This window comes from Balaenoptera acutorostrata, chromosome 3 (genome assembly GCF_949987535.1).
Source record: "Balaenoptera acutorostrata chromosome 3, mBalAcu1.1, whole genome shotgun sequence".
Taxonomy (NCBI): Eukaryota; Metazoa; Chordata; class Mammalia; order Artiodactyla; family Balaenopteridae; genus Balaenoptera; species Balaenoptera acutorostrata.
Window position 1 is genome coordinate 154,234,096 of NC_080066.1, and position 15,630 is coordinate 154,249,725.

Here is a 15,630-nt window from a genome sequence, read left to right on the forward strand (position 1 = left end):
GTTCCCCACCACATTTTGTTATGACTCTCTGATCACATAGCTTCCTTATTCTGGCCAGCACTGCTTTGTACAGCTCGTGGGAGCTCTTCTGTCATTTGTAGGATTTTTGGCATTTAGAGCACCTTTCCAGCACTTACTGTGTGTCCCAACTACTTTGTTTGAGATTGAAAATTTATAGGCAAAGAAAATGTAGCCTCTGCCATCCTTGAATATCTATACATTCCATAACGTGTAGTGGAATAAGTGCCATGGAAGTGGGTAGATATGCTTTCTTACCAAGAAGTAGTCAGATTTTCCCCAGAAAGCACCTCCTTCATGGCCTTACAGTGTTTCTCATTAGAAGCACCATTGGCATTTTGAGAAGCACATATTTTCCTAGCACAGGGCTGGCTTTTCCTTATAGTTTTTGACATTTGACACGCTTGACCTCTACCTATTAAATGTCAGTAATCCCCCACACCCATTATTAGGACAATTGAAAGCACACCCACACACTTGCCAACACCCTGAAGAGGGCAAAGACGTCCTCGTACGTGGTCGCTCAGGTTTTGCTCAGATTGGGTGGAGGAAGCTGGGGAAATGGACTGCGGAATCATACTCTTTGTACAGCTGTCACATTCCTCCGTCTCATCCCTACCCTACCCTCTTGAGACATCACATCATTCTTGGGAAATCTTTTTTTTTTGGCTGTGCCGCGCAGCTTGCAGGATCTTAGTTCCCCCACCAGGGATCAAACCCGTGCCCCCTGCAGTGGAAGCACGGAGTCCTAACCACTGGACCACCAGGGAATTCCCCATTCTTGGGAAATCTTGACACTGAAAGCATATCTTTATGAAGAGGGCAACAGCCTGCTCAGGAGGTTTTGCTTTGCTAAAGACCCGTGCATTTTACAAATTTCCTTCGAGTTCCTTACAACCAACATCCATTTGATGGAACAGATATTAAACCAGAGGGAAAGATACAGCCCTTTAGTGTGTTTTGGCCAGAAGTTGGAGGGGTAGGGCATGCTGCAGGAAGGGCAGTGATGGTGAGAAACATTTAGCCCTGCAGTGCCACGGTGTAATACAGACAGTAAGACAACGTTCCAATAAGAGGATGTGTGGTTTAGAAAAATTCTCCGTATTGTCGGCAATTAGCTGCATATGTAGTCAGGACAAAACACAGCATAGTTCATTTTGAATCTTTGAATTTGAATCAGTTGTTAAACATCCAGAGCATTCCCACAGCTAACTCTTTTGAGTCTGTCTGTCCTACTCTAGAAATAATAAAAAAGTGTAAGAAGTTATTTATAGGGAATGTATGCAATATTATATTTTAGTGTTGAGCAAAGAATAACATAGAAACTGAATTTTATAGAGAATACTTGAATCTCAAAAGTTTGGTGGGAGTAGAAAATGTATTACTAGTAAACTAGAATGAACTGAGGTTCAAGAAAATGGAATGGAATTTTGGATGGAAATGGAAACTCATAGCTGCCATAGAAAGGACTATGTCGATATATAATCTCAGGCAAAACCCAAGTAACAGTGCACCTGGCGTCCTCCGTGTCAGTCATTACAACACTTGCATATTGCAAACCCCAAAGGCTTGTGCTTTAACTGTGAGATACCATGGCCTGAGTAACACCCACTGGAATTCAAAGCAAGCAAGTTTCTCATGGCACTGACCACATTGCCTTAGACAGCTGAGCACTCCTGCACCCATCCAGTGTTGCACTGTAAAAATTCCTTCCTCTTTGCTAATAGCCTCCACTTGCTTAAGCAACTTCTTTTTGTGACTTGGAGACTGCACTTATGTTACTGATGAGATTAAAAACAGCTTTCACTACAAAAGCTTATGTTGTTGCAGTCTGTTCAGTGTGTATGCAGTTGGATGAATAAACCTCCTCTATCCAAAGTCCCTCGTTTGATCTTCTCTTGCCCACTGTCCTGCCCCTTACATATGCACAGACCCCTGCTGAGACTCTGTCCCTGGTCACCTCCAAATAAGGGGGCCTAGTTACAGACTGTGATTTCTGAGTACAGCAAGAAGGCATTAAAGTAAATGCCTGCCAGGAATATTTGTTATTAAAGCAGTTTTTAGAAAATAAAACCAACCTAGCTGGCCCGTGAGGTGAATTCTGATATAAGCTACATAGTTATATAAATCCTTAAATATCGAATCCCGAAGTCTGGATTGCTTCTTGTGGCTACAAACTTCTGTAACCAGCAAGCCAGGAATGGACGCAGAATCACAATTGATGAATTTTCTAACCTTGGGCCCGGTTATCATAAATAATAGTTTCATTCTAGATTCAAATTCCTGCCTTAATTGGTATGGAAATCTCAAGGTTATTCATCCAGGCAGTTCCTGCTCTATTATCTGTCTCTTCCCTGTGTTCATGTGTTCATTGGATCAGCTCACTCCTGCCTTGAGCCTGCTTTTCATTTACACCTGAATACCTTGCTCCATTGCCTGGCCTTCCACTCAGAGCTCACTCAGTTCCCTTTGCTATTTGCTGTATCTTCAGTAAGCTTTTCTCTTCCCTCACTAATGAGAACAGAGATCATGATTTCCTCTGGCCCCTCCCTTCTTAACCCCAGAAGTCCTATTTGACTCCCACTCAACACTTCACTTTGTGAATAATATTAACATTTTATTCACATAGTCGGGTATTTATTTACATGCGATCCTTGGTCTCCACATTTCCTCACATCTCTAGAAGCCCCTTGGGAAAAATCATGTCTAATAACACGCACACTGAGACAATTCAAGAGGGATCACGGAAGATCAAATGTCATACTAAAAAAAAATTAATAAGCAAGCTCTGAGCTTTTTGGTACTGTTCTCCAGGAAGATTAGCTGAATGTGTGTAATTGTGCAGCTGAACTGTGGGAGCCAAACTGTGGGAGGAGGTGAGCAAGGGATGTGACATATCAGAGGTGAGATTATGTGAGTAGAAAACCTTTCATCCATGGACTTCAGAATATATTACACAGACTTTCCCTTAACTCTGTGTCTGGAAATCTCTTTGAGAGAGGTAGAGAAACCAAAGCAGAGACCCAAAATGACCAAGCTATGAGAGAGAGGTCCCCCCAGGCAAGAGAGGAGCGTGGGCTTCTGGCCTCAGAAGACATCCCACTTTGCTCCCTCCCACAGGGCTCTGTTGAGGTCACAAGGACCCAGGCTGTTAATAACCAGGCAGCCGTAGGTCAGGACTCAGGAAGGTTCTGTGTAAACTCACCCCAGTGTTGTTGCATCTCTGCCACCGAAATGACCATTAACACCAAAGGATATTTACAAAGGGAAGAATAACACGATGATTTAAATCACTATGAATATGTCTCTTGAATTAGGCACTGTTTTATTTCTCTAAGCACCATTCACCAAGGTTTTGGGATAAGGTTGTTCACTATGAGACTCTTTGTGTTTCTTCTATGTACAATTTTCTGGTCACTGTAACTCTAAAAGGAAAAAAACAAAAATACTAGGTAGTTCAAGAAGGTTCAGAGATGAATAGCCAAAATGTTAAGGAGATGGAAGGATTTCCAAATAAGACTGTTCTAAAAATAAATGGGGACCTTTTCAAAAAAACTGTGGTAAAATAATACATAATATAAAATTTACCATTTTTAAGTGTACAGTTCAATGGCATTTCGTACGTTTACAGTTTTGTGCAACCGTCACTGCCATCCGTCTCCAAAACTTCTGTCATCATCCCAAGGTAAAACTCAATACCCATTAAACAATAACTCCCCATTCCCCTGTCTCCCCAGCCCCGGACAACCACCATTCTACTTTGTCTCCATGAATTTAACTATTCTAGGACAAATCATACAATATTTGCCCTTGTCTGGCTGACTTATTTCACTTAGCATAATGTCTTCAATGTGTGTAGGCTAAATGTCAGCCTGGCTGGGGACCCTGATGAGATGAATTCAGAATAAGGAAATATGTATCTTTTCACACCAGTTATGTTATCCCATGATATGGGGACATAAGCTCAAATATAAACACTTATTTTAAAAATTTAGGTACTTCACTAATGGGTGGCTAAGAAAAACCAAGACTCTTGCACAATTCACCCCTATAATTTTGAAGTTGATGTTTAGAGAAGATGATTGTTCCTCTGTTCTTACCTTAAAATAACCTACCATCCTTCATTTGAAGCTCTCTGGGCTCCTCTTGGAGGTCCTTTTGGCAATCACAGAGGAGTGAAATTGCTATTTTAATTATTTAACATTCAACAGATATTTTTGTGCGCTGAACACGTGCCAAGCCTTATGGCAAGCGCTAGGAATAGAATGGAGAGCAGAGCAGCCCGCCTTTGTCTTCATGGAGCTGCGATTTAGTAGACGAGTCAGATAATTTATCCCACAAACAGATTTGTAACTCCAAACTGTTTTCAGTTCTATAAAGGAAAAATAACCGAAATATTTCTCTCCTTACCTTCTTTGTTGACACAACCATTCTAAGAAATCTGCTTTCTTTTCTCTTCAGGAGCCTCCAAACAGGTGGCTTTGCCTGGGAGGGAGAGGTAAAGAACAACGCGTCTAGCAAGGCTACAGGGGTGGTCCCGCAGCACAAGTGCCACCCCACAGCAGGCAGCTACCAACTCCATTTTGCCCTGCAACAACTTGAACAGCAAAAACTTCAGTCCCGGCAGCTTCTGGACCAGAGTCGAGCCCGGCACCAGGTAATTCAAGATAAGGCTTTTCCATGTGCTAATATCTTCCTTCTGCTGGTTTAAAAAAAAAAATTTTTTTTTTTTTTTTTTGTTCATGAATGTGGGGATAGTTTCTCAAAAGTTTACCACTGCCACCATGGCTTGAACGGTTCATGGGGAATCTACCCACGAGGAAGAAATGTTCTGAATCCATACATTGGCTTTGTGGGAAAGTGATCTCGAACCAATTTTGACATTCTTTCTTTGATTTGAATGAATGTTCCTCCACAAAAATCTCTTTTGTATTATTTACCCTTTCTGTTGCCTGATCTTAGTTCAGTAATTTCCCAAAGGGTCTAATTCCCAGATACCTAAAAGCTAGCATTTTAAAGATTTTTTTCTAAACGTACTACTTCCTTGCCTTCATTGATTTGGTCTATTTAAGCATACATTAATCCTTTATGGCCTATCAAGATTTTCAAGGAATAAATAACTTTCAAGTTCTTATAGGAAATGGTCTTAATCTAGGTCATTGGTCTTCTGGTTCAACAGTTTGTACATAGAACAATGTATACAAAAATGTAACAATAGACACAAAAATTCTTGTTGTAGTGGAACTTACACTCTAGTGAAATATTAATTCCCTACTCACTGTCTATAAAATGACAAACTCCTGAGTATATGTGTAAGGGAATTATATAAGTATATTGCACTAGCGAATCAGTATGGCCCCAATTACAGAGAAAGGATGACTTCACAAAAAAGTCAGGCTGTGAAGACTTAAATTTTTCCTGATGACTCAGGATTATCATTAGAATCAGTTACCATGTTCTACATGTTCTGCTGGGCTGAATCCGTACTGATTCTGTGAGCTTCCCTGATATTTGGTTGTGTGAAGAAATAGCTTATATCAGCTTGATCTCTTGTCATTTGCTTTTATAAACATGTAGTGTGCATTAGTGTGTGCAAAATTAATATTCACTCAAAGACTAAGGTAATGTTCCCAAGTTTTTTTTTTCTTCTAAATAAAACAGTTATCATTATGCTCTCTCTCTTTGTTTTTTCAACTGCCGTCCAGGTCCAGAGAAATTTTTATTTTTTTCAGTGTCATTCATCACTTAATCATCTTATCTGTGATAGTATAGTCTGTATATTATGTTAATTCATTGTAATTGAGAAATCGTAAGTGCAGGCATTTGTTTAAGTGTTGTTTTTTTTTTTAAAAATATTTATTTATTTATTTATTTGGCTGGGCCAGGTCTTAGTTGTGGCATGCTGGATCTTCATTGCAGCATGTGGGATCTTGTTCCAGGGATTGAACCCGGGCCCCCTGTATTGGGAGCGCAGAGTCTTAATCACTGCACCACCAGAGAAGTCCCCAGGCATTTGTGAAGTAGCTTTTTAGGTCATTTTTACTGGAGAAAAATCCAGACTTCTTATCTGTAAAGCATGGAATATAGCATCATCACACTACCCTCTGCCATGTAGAAATTTCCTTATTTAAATAGTCTTTGGGATAGCGGAGGCATTTAGGCCAGTTTGCAAACAAAAAAAAAAATTTTTTTTTTTTTGGTCATGCTGCACGGCTTGTAGGGATCTTAGTTCCCTGACCAGCGATCGGCAGTGAAAGCATGGAGTCTCAACCACTGGACTGCCAGGGAATTCCCAAGAGCTTTATTTGGGGTCTTAAGGATTCCAATTCAGGAGACAGATTTGGGTAATACCAAAAGATTATTCCAAGGAAGAGAAAAAAGTCAGGGGCTTACAAAGGCAAAAGCCACAAGGTTGTTCAAGAATTATGATTGATCCTGATGCACGAAAGGAAGTATTTATCCTTAAAGGATAGGCAGTTATGAGTTATTTTAGGGTAAGGGTCCAATAAATAAATAGGCTATCACAAGTTATTTTAGAGTGTAAGGGTCCACTAAGTATCTTGAGTTTCTGGAACATTGGGCAGATGTTCTGGATTCCTATGTTAAGACAAGAAGTGGTCGAAGTTCAAATTCCATCCCTACTGAGATGTGCAAGAGTCACACTTCCTCAATGGCCTCCTGGCTCCATTTTAGAGAGCCCTCTTAGCAATAACAACTCAATTTTAATTTTTCTTCCACAGTATATCTTAGTTTTTTTTTCAATCTGTGTAAATTTCTTAAAACTTTTTAAACTTCTGAACCCCCTGCCATTCAGATTACTTAAGAATGCCAACTTAATCAGATGCTGGATAGTGGAAATACATATAGCCTGATTTCCCTTGTTTGAGTATAATCTGTGGCTCTAATGCATCTAGACAGTTGGTCCCTTTTAATGCTTCCATACCTTGAAATGGTGGATGATTAAAGAAAAAAATTAAAAAGGAGGTGATTTGCAGAGCACTGAGGTTTTGAGGAAAGAGAGACAGTTTTGCTGATTTTCACTTTTAGAAACTGCTTCATTTATAAGTCCTTCTCATTCTTTTGATTAGCTTCCAGCAAGTCACATTCCTTTGAAAATTCAGAGTACTGCTATTCTTGTGTGGATTTTTTTTTTACTGAGGATTATACTGATTGAGTTTCACTGAACTATGAAGTATATGGAAAATATGTTTTTTAGAATCTGTCAGAATGCCTGTTTTAGGGAGGAGTCAGCACTCCCAAGAAGGGAGTTATCTCGTGTCTTCTGGAGAGGGAACAGAAAATCTTTTATCATAATTTTATATATGTTTATAACATCATTTTATTTTTTCCCCCTTTCTTCTAATCCACAGTTGATTTAGGTCAAAATGACTAAGCGTGAAGTTTGGGACTGTGGGGGAGAGTGAAAGAAACTAAATTCTATTAGCTTGAAGAGTTTATAACTAATAAAATAGCAAATAAGATAGTAAGCATTCTAACATGAAGAATAGTAACTTAGAGCGCTTTATTTCAGAGGACATTAAGAAACACTCCACAGAAGGAGCAAAGCCCTATTAGATTTTTAGGCCTGTGTATTTCGCTCACCTTGAAACTGTGGTAGACCTGACCCTTATAATTACAACCAAATGATTGCTTGAAACATGGTTTGCCTTCTCAGGATGTCCTATATGTCTATCCTTGGGTTAACCCCTTTAGATAGAGATGGTTTCTCTGATAAACTTCTTATGCTTTGGATTCAATTTTCTAAAGTGTAGGTAGCCATTGATATAACTAACAATTTGGTTAATTGCCTGTTTGAGAGCAGTGAGTAGAATTGAAATCTGATTTACCTAGTATTCATTCACAAGAGAGATGTGTTTATGGACCAGGACATTAAAAGGGGCCTTGTATTGTATTGTATTGTATTGTATTATATTATATTATATTATGTTATATTATATTATATTATATTATATTATATTATATTATATTATATCATATCACACCATACATGGACAGACAGTGCCTTTCATAGTGATCTCCTAAAAATATTGTTGGAAAAATAATCATGCAGCCTTTCTTGCATTACATGCAGAGGAAGTTCTCCATCCTTTCTGCACTTAGATAGCCAGCTTTTTTTTTTTAATTAATTAATTAATTTATTTTTTAGATAGCTTTTTTTTTTTAATTTATTTATTTATTTATTTTTATTTTTGGCTGTGTTGGATCTTCGCCTCTGTGCGAGGGCCCTCTCCAGTTGCGGCAAGCGGGGGTCACTCCTCATCGCGGTGCGCGGGCCTCTCACCACCGCGGCCTCTCCCGTCGCGGAGCACAGGCTCCAGACACGCAGGCTCAGCAGTTGTGGCTCACGGGCCCAGCCGCTCCGCGGCACACGGGATCCTCCCAGACCAGGGCCCGAACCCGCGTCCCCTGCATTGGCAGGCAGACTCTCAACCACCGCGCCACCAGGGAAGCCCAGATAGCTTTTTGAAGGTATTAATTTCAAGGAGGAAAACTTTGATTCAGGATATGAGTTTGGAAATGGGCATCTCTAACCATTCATGCAGTGTAAGCTTTGATCCTCATTTCTGTCTAGCATTTCACTCATAAATCTAGGAATTTTCATGTACCGAATCACCCCTACAAAAGACTGGTCCTGTAGCATGGACATGGGAGAGGAAAGTCACCTGGAGCCATTGGCGGAGGCTTCCAGGGCCAGAGGTACAAGGAAATAGGTGTGATCCAGTCCATTTGATAGAGAGCATGATAAACAAAATAAGACAAAATTGAAACTATGAGCTTTTACACACTGATGGGTAAAACTAGCAATTAAAAAAAAAATCATTCTAAATCAGAGCAAGGGTCAGCAAGCTTTTTCTGTAAATGGCCGTATAGTAAATACTTTAGACCTTGCAGGCTGTACATAGGGTCTGTGGTAACTACTCAGCTTTACCATGGTAGAATGAAAACAACCATAGACAATATGTAAATGAATGAGTGTGGCTGTTTTCCAATAAAACTTTATTTACAAAAACAGATGGCAGGCTGGATTTGGCCTGCAAGCCGTAGTTTGCAGATCCTTGGCTTTGAGCAACAGAACCCCTTGGAGGGTCTCTTAAAACACCGATTGCTTCCCTGACCCCATTTCTGATTCAGTAGGTTTAGGATGGGCCTCAATTATTTCCAAGTTCCCAGATGATGCTAAGCCTTTTCTTCTGGGACCCACACTTGGAGAACCATTAAGCTAGAGAGAAAGAGATTAGAAATGTCTCCTTTTTATTTGTCTTCTGTCTTTTGAAAGGGAGGCTGGATTTGTTAAAATTTAGTGTTGCCCTTATAAAATTTCAGGCAATCTTTTTTTTTTAATAGGAACTTTGTTTCCATCTTTTTCACTTCATCTACTACAGTTTCCTTATAAATAAGTTTTCCAAACTTGAAAACTTCCTGTTCATTCTTTTATCAGGGTACATTCTGCTCAGCAACCACTGCTCCCAGGATTTAGGTTTTATGATGGATGAGAGATAAGTAATGGGACAGATTCCTCCCTCTTTGTTTCAGTAAGAATAGCCAACTCTTACTAAGCACTTACTGTGGTCCAAGCACTATTCCAGGTGCCCTACATATATTAATTCATTTAAAATGAGTTCCAGGATAGTTGAGGAAATTGCAGGATCTTGGTATTCTAGGGATGGTACAGTGACTCTGTGTGTTGATACATCTGAATGTGTCTTCTCTCCGGTTTCCCTCATTGCTTCCCACTTCCTTCTCAGACTGGCTTCCTGCCCCTGAAGGAGAAGGATAAAAACATTTTCTGTCAGCTGAGTGGGGGGACTTTCTTGGGCAGCAGTGACTGCTGGTGACATCAGCATGAGTAGCTCTCCCTGCTGGGGTCTGTGAGGAGGGCTACACCGGTTATGAGGCCCGACTGACCTGATTCTAATTGCCAACACTGAGCTGATGTTATTCTTGGCCCAGGGCAGAGCGATTACTCAGTAGTTTCTGTTAAAGTGATCCTTTGTTAAACCTCTGCTCTCAACCCCCATCTCCTGCCCTCCCACTCTCTTCTCTACCTACTCCAGACTGAAAAAAGCCCCAAAAGCAGAAAAATTAAGGATATTTTGATGGCCAAGGAAGAACTGCTGAAATTTCTTTTAACAACAAAGGGGGAGAGAGGGTATTTTAAGTGCATCTTAATTTTTCGCTGGTTTCCAAAGCCCTTCAATTTTTAGTAGACTTAATTTTCAACATCGTAAGGTAACTCAAGGTAGGAAAAAACCGTGCATCGTCAGTTCCTCTAATCCTTCCACTCTGTCTGTGCTTTACTTCCCCCATCCCAAGATGGCCAATTTCACCAGACTAACCTAGATTCGGTGAGGGGCAACAGACTAATGTCCCCAGACAAGCAGGGCAGGGGGGGAGAGCTCAGTGTTCACCTGAAGGGGCCTTTCAGTACAATGGCAACATCTTGAGGGCCAAGTGTAATGAGCTTTTTGCTAACGGCCTGTGTGTGTGTGTGTGTTTGTGTGTCAGCGCAGTCTCGCAGGTGTGGAAAGGATTCCCGTATAAACCCAGCCAAGTCTTGTTATTCTGCTCCTAAAAGTTCATTGCATGTGTCTAGAAAAATTCTGCCCCACCTGCAGCAGTGAATACTGTTTCTCCAGGCCTTCAGCTGCTGTGTGTTTGTGTTGTAGGGGAGGGGAAAGAAAGAGAAATTCCGCAGGCGCCGGGCTTTCCAGGCAGCCAGCAATAACACGCCAGCCCCTCAGCGCGGCACAGGGAGACCAGGCAAGCAGACTGGCTCTGCAGGGGTAGTCTTTTTACGCCTTTCCAACCAGAGTACCTGGGAGGAAGGTTGGCTGCGGTGGGGGGCGGGGGTGGGCACGACCTCAGGCGCAGCTCCTGGAGCAGGTTGACTTGAACGTCGTAACGTACTGCTGCTCTGTGTTTTTGTTTTCATTTGGTTTTGGGATCTTTTGTTCAATTTTATATTTCCTTCTGACCTGTATCAGGAATTCATATAACACTTAGTTTATAGCTTGTTTATGATTATGATTTTCTTAGAACCATTTGATTTAGCGGATTTTGCCAAGCCAAACTCTTCTTTTTTTTTTAAACAGTATTTTTTATTTTAATTTATTTATTTATGGCTGTGTTGGGTCTTCGTTTCTGTGCGAGGGCTTTCTTTAGTTGTGGCAAGCGGGGGCCACTCTTCATCGCGGTGCGCGGGCCTCTCACCATCGCGGCCTCTTTTGTTGCGGAGCACAGGCTCCAGACGCGCAGGCTCAGTAACTGTGGCTCACGGGCCCAGTTGCTCCGCGGCACGTGGGATCTTCCCAGACCAGGGTTCGAACCCGTGTCCCCTGCATTGGCAGGCAGACTCTCAACCACTGCGCCACCAGGGAAGCCCCTCTTTTCTTCTTACCTAATGAAAAGACATTGAAAATACGTGAAATAATACATGTAAAACTACATTCAGCTGTTCCAAAATAGGCACTGTGGACAGGCTTTGCAGTCAGATAATCCTGTTTAAACCTGAGCCCATAACCTGCGGCAGGTTATCTGAACTTCCTTGAACCTCGGTCTCTTTCTCTCTAATATGGTGATGATAATGTATATCTGTGGGTTTTCATGAGGATTATATTCCTCAGGGTGTTACCATGTGCCAAGCACTGAACCTGGAGTAGTATTTGTGTTATCACAGTGAATCTTCACAGCTGCCCTCTTATTAGCCCCATTTTCCAGATATAAAAACAGAGCATCACTTATGTGACTTTCCCAGGCTCACAAAAGTAATAAATGGAAGAGCTGGTGTTTCTGAATCCAGGGGTGTCAGCCTCCAGCATCCTAGCTCTTGGCTATCATGCTCTATACTACCTCTCTGATAATATTCAGGCATTCAATAACTAATAGTTATATGTACTATTGCATACATTTTATTTTTATTTTTTATTATTATTATTTTTTTTAATTTATGTATTTATTTTGTTTATTTAGTTTTGGCTGCGTTGGGTCTTCCTTGCTGCGTGTGTGCTTTCTCTAGTTGTGGCGAGCGGGGGCTACTCTTCGTTGCGGTGCGCGGGCTTCTCATTGCAGTGGCTTTTCTTGTTGCGGAGCATGGGCTCTAGGCACGCGGAGGGCTTCAGTAGCTGTGGCTCGCGGGCTCTAGAGTGCCGGCTCAGTAGTTGTGGCGCACGGGCTTCGTTGCTCCGCGACATGTGGGAACTTCCCAGACCAGGGCTTGAACGCTTGTCCCCTGCATTGGCAGGCAGATTCTTAAGCACTGTGCCACCAGGGAAGCCCTACATACATTTTAGATTGCAATTCATGTGTTCGACAAGTACATATTGACACCTATAAAACTATTTGAAAAGTTAATCTCAGGTATCTCAACTAGTCTCCTACTAGTCAGATACACTGTTGCAAAAGGAAAGGTTTACTAAACCTTTATCCCAGTTACCACAAATTCTTAAAGAGATGTCTTAATAAGGTCTTCCAGGGCTTAAAACTCTTAGAAATGCCCATACTCTACACTCCCTTGTGCTTTTATTATTTAGGAGCAGTGTCAGGGACCACTGAGTCTTGCAGAATCCTGAAATATGTTCTAGAGGATTGGAGATTCAGAGCATGTGTGTGGGTTGTTATTGATAACATAGGAATTTTCTCTTCAATGATCACTTCATCCTTTCATCCCTTTTGTTGTCATTGGTCATACTGTTTTAATTTTGTTTCTCTGATGGTGTTTTTGAGAATACTGTCAGGAAACACAACAGGTGTCTACAAATGTGAATACCACAGATTGACACTTTTGCATGATTAATATTATGCTTGCTTTTTCAATACCATAGAAATCTGATCTTTTTTTTTTAAATTTATTTTTGGCTGCATCGGGTCTTAGTTGCAGAGTGCGGGCTTCTCTCTAGTTGTGGTGCGCTTGCCATAGAGCACGTGGTCTCAGTAGTTGCGGCACGCAGGCCTAGTTGCACCGTGGTATGTGGGATTTTAGTTCCCCAACCAGGGATCGAACCCTGCATTGGAAGACGGATTCTTAACCACTGGACCACCAGGGAAGTCCCCAGAAATCTGATTCTTAATGCATTATTTCAATATAGACATCAGTTCATTATGCTGATTCCTTACTGCTAGTAATAGAAGTCCCCTGGTTACTACCAGGGTGTTTTCTAAGCTGTTGCTAGAGTAGTGTCTCTCTGGAATCTTGGAGGGAGGAAGGTGAAGGCAGTGAAATGGGTGTACAGTGAGTGCCTCTTGTATGCTAGATATAGTATTATATCCATTCCACTGATGAGGAAACTGATGCTCAGAAAGTTTAAGTAACTTACACAAGGTTGCCCAGCTGGCTCATTGCAGTTGTAATAGCTAAGCCAGGTCAGAGGCTTCCAAAGCCCTATTCCACTCTACCTCCCTCCCCCTTGAGTAAGTGACTCTTCATTTTCTTCTTGTTTTATACATTTACCATCAGTCAGATAAGACATTCCAAATTTTATTGTTGCTGCTGCTATACACCCATACACACAAATATAAAAGAAAAGGTCAACACAATGAATCAAAATTCAGAACTCCACTTGGTTGTAGGTTTGTTAAGAGGCAGCTCCTCACCTACCAGCTGCTTGGGATCGACCTTGTTTGTTGTATATCCTTAAAATGTGGTTTTGCTACAGCTGCCTGGTGACCAGTTTCATTCCCTCCCCTCACTCTGTGACCTGTGGCTTTTTTCTGTTTGTCTGTGGGCATATGAGGGACTCACAGCAGTAACTTTGCGTGAGATGATGAAAGACCTCATCTTTAAATATAAAGAACCCCACCCATCTGCAATGGATGCAGCCACAGGAAAAAACAGGTATATATGACAGCAAAGTCTGTGTAAGATGAACAATAGGTCAATATGTGACATTCTGAGCCAAATAAAGCAAACTAAACATTTGAAGACAAAGACAAGTTAGATATTTATAAACTCTGAATTTAAAGTTGTAAAGAACTCAGAGATTGCCTTGTCTAATTATTTCATTTTACTCATCAGACGATGTAAGACACAAACATATTAGGAGAACAAGGGCCTTACTAAAACTACTAGTAAGTAAAAGATAAAAGAGACAATTGAAAATGAGGCTATGAGTTATTTATTTTTTTTAACCAGTTGAACTCTCAACCTGGGGTCATTGCTGATCTTTTGAAGTTACCTTTATTTATATATTATACATGCACAGACTCACACACATACACTTACACATTTTAACTTTCAAAATAAGTAACAAAGATTTGCTTACACACAAATTTTTTTCAACCTTTTCTTCCTGGAGTAAAGTGAGTGAAATCCCTGTCTTTTAGATGCGTCTGGTGAAAATTGGACACATTGCTAGGTTTGCTTTAGATTTGCTTTGGAAGGGAGATTTGATTTCAGTGGATTTGCTTTAAAAAGGGAGTCAGCATAGCATAAATGAGGAAGGCAGTGTAGTACAGTGGGGCTGTGAAATCAGACTCCTCCGACGACTTGGATCTCACTTACTACTTTGCCATCATGGACAAATTACGGAATCTTTTTGTGCTCTGGTTGCTTCTTCTGTATGGAGGTGATGATGGGACCCACCTCAAATGATTGGGAACATGCTATAACATGTAAAGCACTTAGAGCAATTCCCACCATGATAAAAGCTCAATAAAAATTCGTTTCTCTTATTATTATGTATTACTTTTTTTCCATTGTGGTAAAAAACACATAACATAAATTTACCCTCTTAACAATTTTTGTGAATTGTACAGTATTGTTAACTATATGCACATTGTTGTACAACAGATTACTAAAACTTTTACATCTTTCATGACTGAATCTCTGTATGCATTGAACAGCTCCGTTTCCCCCTCCCCTCAGCCCCTGGCATCCACCACTCTACTTTGTGTTTCTGTGAGTTTGATTGCTTTAGATACCTCATGTCAGTGGAATCATGTTGTATTTGTTTTTTAGTGACTGGTTTATTTCACTTAGCATAATGTCCTGAAGTTTCATCCATTGTAACTTAATGGCAGGATTTCTTTCTTTTTTAAGGCTGAATAATACTCTATCACATGTATATACATTTTCTTTATCCATTCATCAGTTGATGGGCGTTTAGATTGCTTCCGCATCTTAGCTGTTGCACATAACGCTTCAGTGAACATGAGTATGCAGACATCTCTTCTGTTATGTATTTCTTTTAACCTTAAATATACATAGCATTATAACTTCAACTTGGGGTTTTAGTTAAACCCCCTGTGCCAGAAGCAGAAATTGGTTTAAATGATATTAAAGAAGGTGGTTTAGGAGAAGGTCAAGGCTCGTAAGATATTAATTAGCTACACTTTTTAAACTAATATTTACTTGTTTGGACAGCTGAAAATTATAGCAAATTAATTTGTTCACAATTGCTAGAGAGAGATGTGAAGAGAAAGAATGATTAATAGTACCATGGTAAAACGATTAAAAGAATATGTTTGTCCAAAGGCATAAATGTCTTATAAACATTAAAAAAAAAGAGAAACAGCATTAGCATCAAATTATGAGCCAGCTTTCCATGGGACACGTAGTATTTCCATATAATCATCAAGGAAAGGTAAGGGAATTAT

The 15,630-nt window shown here is 40.5% G+C and overlaps 1 protein-coding gene across 12 annotated transcripts in view; it reads left to right on the forward strand.

The window, feature by feature from the left end:
• Positions 1-15,630, forward strand: part of TTLL5 (tubulin tyrosine ligase like 5) — a 325,193-nt gene that overhangs the window by 215,837 nt on the left and 93,726 nt on the right. For all 12 annotated transcript variants that reach the window (XM_057543387.1, XM_057543385.1, XM_057543396.1 and 9 more), the window contains one exon: positions 4,480-4,675. In XM_057543387.1, coding sequence (XP_057399370.1) covers positions 4,480-4,675 — 196 coding nt within the window. The remainder of the gene's footprint in view (positions 1-4,479; positions 4,676-15,630) is intronic.